Raw genomic sequence first — 7,233 nt, forward strand, 5'->3', positions numbered from 1 at the left:
GCTTCCCTTCCCTTGGAGCCAATTCTGTAACTATGATGGTCCACTGGTTATCTATCCTACGCATTACATGGCCCGCCAAGCTCCATTTCCCCTCCATTGTCAAATAGAATACGGGCTAACACCGTTTGCACTATGATCCACACGACTCTCTTCCTGTATGTTGAAATTGCTAACCTTTTTCTTTCGATAGCTCTTTGCGCGATACATAACTTGTTCTCGAGCTTCTTTGTTAACCTCCAATTCCCGCCCCAGATGTTACCACCGGTATAATGCAATGATTGTACGCTTTCCTTTTCAATGACAGTGATAAGCTTCCATGGAATCAGGCTTTGGTATTAACTGCCATATGCACTCTAACCCATTTTTATTCTTCTCCAAATTCTCTTCTCAAGTTTAGGGTCCCTGTCAGTCAATGACCTAGACAAACGCACCCCTGCACGGTCTCTAGAGGCTGACTGGCGACCATGAATCCTTGTTCACTTGCCAGGCTACTGAACATTATTTTAGTCTTCTGTATATTAATCATTAACCTTTTACTCTTAGACGTTCTCCGTTAAGGTCCTCAACCAGTACATAAACACGAGTCTATAAATATATTTCATCAACTGCAGTTTCGCTCGAAGGCAAAGCGATGACAGCGATAGCAAGCACGTGAGGCCTGTGCTACAAAGCAGCATAAATAGCATCCTGGATGCTGCTAGGTGTAATAGTGCAGGAATATCCGATGCGACTGTGAGGGCTTATGTATAGTGAAACGACGTCGTTAAAGCTGCGGTGGCATCGCACGCGCGTCCCCGTACACATGTTTAAAGCTGAGAGGAATAGCGAAAATGGAGGGTTGGATGGATGCTGTGAGCGGCCAGTTTCAAACGGAGTAGTTGTTGCTCTACAAAGCGGTGACGATTGCCCACAATCGTCTTCTCAATAACACCTGGTATTCACCAGGAACGCCGTCGCTTGTAGGCGCCGACTGAGTGAGACCCCAAAAGATGTTTCCGAGCACTACCTTTCTTATTAGTTTTATTAATGTCCAAGCTACCAGGCTTGTTTTTCTGCAAAATTACCCAGTAATTAAAGAAATTATACCTGTTTATTCTCAGTGCGGCAAATGTACGTCAAGAGCGCAACTCCTTTCTTAAGAGAACCTTTCAAACGTTTATATGCTGTAATTTGATAACAACTGGAAAGGCACCAACCTGCAGAGTATTGCGATCAGGAAGGCCAGAAAATTTGCAGGGATCGTGATCGCGTGGCGTACATACATGGGAAATGTTATCGGTGTAGCCCGGTATGGAACACTTTCTTGTTAAAGTATTGTAATGCACGTTCAAACATTCCAGAAAGACAACATTATGCCGTGGTAGTTCAGAGGCCATGACATTGTTCTGCTGAGAATGAGAACATGGGTTCTATTTCTGATCGTGGCGGGGAGAATGTGATGGGGACAGAATTCCAAGGACGCTCGCGGCCAACCTTTCAGAACACCATAAAGAACCCCAGATGGTCAGCACTATTCCGGGACCGTCCACTACCGCGTCCCTCATAATCAATGCACGCTGCAGTTGTCGCGACGTCAACCTCCCCTACTCCCCCCTTCTCCTCTATTTAATTTAGGAAGACAAGATAGTCACGTGCGCTTCCTTAAGTGCTTACGTTGTAGTACAGGGCGGCGACGTCCTTCGACCGTGCTATTCCCATCACAGGAATCACCAGTAGTGGCAGTAAGGCTGTGGCCGCTTGAGGTAGAACCATGGAGAGCCACATCATGGACATGAGCAGCACCATGTAGATGCACTTGGAAATCTGCGCAGAGGCAGGCAGGTCGCATGCGTCCACTGGACGGAAGTGGACAACGAGCTAATTGAACAACACGTATCAATAGATAAGAGAAACTGCCTGATCGCTTGCGTTTCACTATCGAGCATCTCCACTTTCCCGAATAATTTCTAACTGCGCTGTGCACTGACAAAAGAAAAGATGTTAGAAGCTGCATTTCGTGGTTGGTGTTTCCATAATAATGACAGCTGAAAGTCATGTGATTTGGACTAACATCAGAGCAAAGAAATACAAAGAGCACGGCTTTTGTATTTTTCAGCAAGCCAGAGTTTCGTTTAAGTTGAGCTTAAACACAATTTTAAGTATTACGGTGATTTCAGCAGTTACAAAATTGTCATAACAGTTGCGTACCTACGCTCGTGCGCTCTTTTCTGTACAGTTTCTCTCATAACAGTTGCACTTCGGGTTCGTCCCAGTGCGTCCTTCACACACTGTGATCCTTGGTATTCTCATGCTGACATAATCGTTGGCAGAGAGAGAGAGAGAGAGAGAAAGAAACGTTTATTATACGAGACAGTGTCCCGAGCGAGGCCGGGTATCACCCTAAGGGGGGAAGGCTCCTTATTCCAGGAACCCTCTGGCTTCGACTGCCCTCTTGGCCTTGGCGACTAGTTGTTGGTCTTCCAGGTCCCCAAGGGTTAGCTTGGCCTTCCACGTTTCGAATAGGTGGTTTGCTGCTTGTGCTCGTTTTGCGTCCGTTTCTGGTTGTATTTCGCTGCCTTCCTACCACGGGCATTCCAGGAGCAAGTGTGCCAGAGTGTCGGGTACGTTGCAGAGTGGGCAGAGGTAGCCGTGGAGCGTCGGGTAGAGGCAATGCAACATCGTTCCGTGAGTGTAGGTATTACTCTGCAGGCGTCTAAGGATCAGGCTTTCTTCTCTACTGAGTTTAGGGTGCGGTCTAGAGTACACTCGACGCTCGAGACTGTAATGTTGCAATATGACCGAATAGTTGGTGGGTACGGCTTCCTCCGTTTCTGTCGTGGGTCGGAGAGCGCGTGGGGAGAGGGGAGCCAGGCTGACGTGCTCGCGGGCAGCGGCGTGGGCCGCTTCGTTCCCCTGTAGTCCCTCGTGTCCGTGTACCATCGTAACGCAGGTGTACGGGAGCGGAGTGCTTCGTCTTTTTAGTATCTCGAGTGCATCGGCCGGGATGCGGCCCCTTAAGAAGTTTCTACAGGCGGCCTGAGAGTCGGTGAATATAACCGCTGTATCTGTGCATGTGGTAGTTGCGAGAGCGATCGCCACTTCTTCAGCTGTTTCCGGGTTGCGTGCCTTGATGGTTGCCGATGCCAGCTCGCAGCCTCGGGAGTCTACGACACTGAGAGCGTACGCGTTTCGATGCGGATACTTGGCGTCGTCGGCGTAGGGGGCATTCGGGTCATGCTTGAAACTTCGTTTGATGGCGTTGGCTCTAGCCTGTCTTCTACTCTTGTGGCATACGGAATGCATGTTGCGCGGGACACATGCGATGCAAATGCACTCTCGAACGTCCGGTGGGATTCGCTCGTGATTGTCCATGTCTGCGACATACGTCTCGCTGTCGTTCAGGTGTTGGAGTACTGATCTCCCTGTGGGCGTGAGCTTGAGTCGTTCCAGCTGGCTGTTCTTGTGCGCTTCGGTGAGCTCTTGCCACGTGTTGTGGACGCCCATCTTAAGGAGACCTGAAGTAGAGGCCATGGCGGGGAGTCCCAGGGCGACTTTGATTGCCTTCTTTATCATGATGTTGAGCTTTTCTATTTCAGCGATCTTCAAAGCCAGAGTGCTTGTACTATTCTTAGCGTGTCTTGCTCCTTGAGCCCGCTTTTTTGGCTTGAGATGTTCTTGACGAGGTGTGTGAGTTGCGAAAGGGTGCGTTATAGTCTCGGTAGGCTGGTGGCTCCCTTTCCGTCTTTGTGCCGTGTTTGTGTTCCGTCTTTGTGGATGTGGAGTCCAAGTATTCGCATGGTGGCGACTTTCGGGATGGTTTTCCCGTTGAGGGTGACGCTGTGGTCGGGCTCTTCGTAGTTGGGTGGCCCGCCTCTCGTTCTTGCTATCAGGACGAGGTGCTCAGACTTCTCTGGGGCGCAGTGGAGGCTGCGGTTTCGGAGATAGCTTTCGATGGTGTGGACGGCTTCTTGTAAGCTACTTTTCTGCCTTCCAACGTTCGTAGCTCTAGTCCAGAGCTTGATGTCATCAGCATACATCGCGTGACACAGATCTGGTATGGTCTCGAAGATTGGGGTGGCTTGATCATAGCTATGTTAAAGAGTAGCGGTGAAATGACCGACCCTTGCGGTGTGCCTTTGTTTGGAAGTAGGAAGCTTTCACTGCGGATGTTGCAGATTCCGACTGTTGCTGTGCGGTCCATGAGAATGTTTCTGACGTATGCGTAGGACCTAGTGCCGCAGCCGGTGCCTTCGAGATTGTTGAGGATCGTGTCGTGGCTAACGTTATCAAGGCTCCCTTGACGTCCACTGCCACTATGGTGTATTTGCTTCGATTGTTTAGGTAGGTGATCTAGAAGGCCTTCATTTAGGTGTAAGAGTACGTCCTGCGTTGAGAGGTGCTGCCTGAAGCCGAACATGGTGTCTGGCAGGTGACCGTTGTCTTCCAGGTACTGGGTAATATGGTCATGCACCATATGTTCGAAAAGTTTTCCCGCACACGAGGTGAGGGAGATCGGGCGTAGGTTCTCCAAGCTGAGAGGTTTCTTGGGTTTGGGGATGATGGTGATGTCCGAGTGTTTCCACACAGCAGGCAGTTACCCTTTCTCCCAGCGCTCGTTGTAGTAACGGAGGAGAGCCTCGGTGGCCTGCTGCGGTAGGTTGCGTAGGTGTTTGTTAACGATCCGGTCTTTACCAGGGCTAGTATCTCTAGTCAGCTTGGATAGGGCTACGTGGATTTCGGCCTGCGTAAAGGGTCGGTCGAGTTCTGGATTTGGTTTTCCAGAGTATTCTTTGCTGCGGGTTGACGTGGTAGAGGGTGCGTCTTCGCATAGTTTCTCTTGTAGTTCTCGCAGGAGGTGTTCTTCTGACCCGGCATGGTTGTGGATAAGACAGTGCAGATGTTGCTTCTGGTTCGTTTTGGTGGGTTCAGTGGCCAGGAGTGCGCGTAGGAGGTGTCAGGCCCTCTTCGTGCTCAGAGTCCCCTGCAGCTTGTCACAGAAAGCGTGCCAGTTCTGCCTAACGAGGTGGTCCGCATAGTCTTGAGCCTGTTTGGTAAGAAGAGCGATGCGTGTCTTTGGCTTTCTGTTAAGCTTTTGTCGCTTCCATCTCTTCAGGAGGCCACTTCTAGCCTCCCAGAGATGGAGGAGGTGCGCGTCGACCGCGGGTGTATCGGCATCGAGTTATATGATCTTGGTGTGACGTTCTGCAGTGTCTAATACATTTTTGAGCCACTCGTCAATGTCAGTTATGCTTGCTCCTGAATCTAGCTTGTCCCTAAAGGATGTCCATTTCGTTAGCCGTGCAATTCCAGTTTTGGTCTGTTTACGGGTGTGTGCTACATCTAATTGAAGGATATGGTGATCGCTACCTAAGGTTTCCTGGAGTCGACTCCACTCTGCCCAGGGGACGCCCGCAGTAAAGGTAAGATCGGTGTTTGTGTCCCTGGAGACGCTGTTTCCAATTTTCGTCGTCTGGAGAGGATCATTCTAGAGGGTTAGTCTGTGTTGATGGGCGGCATCGTGCACTCTAGCACCCTTCTTTGTGGTGGTGTGATAGCCCCATTCCGTGTGCGAGGCGTTGAAGTCTCCCACTATGAAGAGTTGGTGTCCATTTGTGTATTTCCTGATTTCTCGTACAAAGAGATCTAAGCCTGGTGGTCGCGAGGCGGGCTGTACACGCTGGCCACGAAGAGGTTTTTCTCATGACATTGAAATCATTGACAGATTTTAAAAAATAATTGCATCTAGATGCAGAAACGATGATGGCTTTGCTGCCGATTGTGTTCTCTCTTCTTAATGTGAAAGCATTAAGTGGCTCGTTGCGCAGTGGCCTTAAAAAGAACGCAGTGTCTAGTCGAGTGGTAAAAAAAAGCCCACCCCGAAAATACAAAATTCTGTAAGCGCGCTTCCTCGCAGATCTCGTTTGACCCACACATGGTGGCAGACGCCGCCCTAGAAGTATGTCACCATTTCCTTTAACTCTTCCTTTAAGCCTCACCTTGGCTCAATGTCACCATTAGTGAGAGGCTGATCATCTTCTGTAGGGCAACGTAATCGTGTTCAAAGTCTGCTTCCAGTGTTTTGCATATCTGTTATTGTTGAGTTTCCAGGTGTATAGCATGCAGTTCATAGATGTTTCTATAATTTGGAATAGGTTCGTCGATAAAGGGTACTGCAGTGGCTTCTGTTGCTCTATCTGGTTCTGTAGCGTAAGCGGTTAATCTGACAGCACTTACTTATAGCATGATAAATGCTCTACATCCACAACATTAATTTGACAGAGTAATTTTTAAAGCACCATTATATTACTACTTTCCTGAATATGTGTGTCGCCAAATCTAGATTACGAGTATGCTTATTGGAAACATTCACCATGCGTAAGAATTTTTTTTGTATTCTTAACAACCATTTTTCTCAGTCATTGCAGAATGCGAAAACTGTATGTTCATTTTATTCCCCTTTATGACAGAGTTCTGCAGCCTGCTCTATGTCGAACCGATGCTAATCAATTTAAACTAAAATCAATAAAATCAATTTATTCATAGAAATTTTAGGCCAAATAAGACTAACTGTTGTCATACAGACGTTCTTCGATTGCATTAGCTTCAACAAGGCTAACACCGAATTCGTCAAGGTCTCGTGGAGCCGACATGGACGAAGTATAGTCAAATCCGCGTGTCTGCCGGTGATTCCAAATGCTCGGCGCCCTTACATATTCTGGCTACGTGTAGACACATTAGCCCAGAATCGCCCTTGTTAAAGTGTCAGTGTTAAAATGTCTTCGTTGTCAAAGAGGACGCGTTCTGTTCAGTCTACGACGGCATTGTTCAGCTATACGACGACGTTCGACGATTGTTATAAATGATACCACGCACGAGAGGTTCACTTTTTTTTTCCTCGAAGGTTTCCGGTCTGAGGCTAACGCGTATTTGCCGAGCCCTTCTGCGAGGACAGTAGTGGCGCTGCGCCGCCGGCTCTCACCTCCGTCCTGAGTACGAGCAACGGGGCGAGCATGAAGGGGGACACGTAGCCCAGCAGCATGCGCTGCGTGTTCCACACGCCGCCCTGGCCCGGCTCGTTCTCGCGTGCCACCACGACCACGGCGGGCTGCTGCGAGCTGTCCGCTTGCATCGACATCCTTCCTTGCGGCTCTGAAGACGGCAACGATACTGGAGCAAACGGAAATAATATTTATTTATTTATTTATTTATTTATAATTATTTATTTATTTATTATTTATTGAATATATGATTGAT

At 48.7% G+C, this 7,233-nt stretch overlaps 1 protein-coding gene across 1 annotated transcript in view; it reads right to left on the bottom strand.

Moving 5' to 3' along the window:
• LOC142574704 (Na(+)/citrate cotransporter-like) overlaps nucleotides 1-7,018 on the bottom strand; it is a 51,531-nt gene extending 44,513 nt beyond the window's left edge. The window contains exons 1-2 of the mRNA XM_075683733.1: nucleotides 6,959-7,018; nucleotides 1,654-1,803 (exon numbers count right to left, since the gene is read on the bottom strand). Of these exons, the coding sequence (XP_075539848.1) occupies nucleotides 1,654-1,803; nucleotides 6,959-7,018 (210 nt within the window). The remainder of the gene's footprint in view (nucleotides 1-1,653; nucleotides 1,804-6,958) is intronic.
• Between the last annotated feature and the right edge of the window lie 215 nt (nucleotides 7,019-7,233).

Source organism: Dermacentor variabilis, chromosome 3, assembly GCF_050947875.1.
Source record: "Dermacentor variabilis isolate Ectoservices chromosome 3, ASM5094787v1, whole genome shotgun sequence".
In the NCBI taxonomy this organism is placed as follows: Eukaryota; Metazoa; Arthropoda; class Arachnida; order Ixodida; family Ixodidae; genus Dermacentor; species Dermacentor variabilis.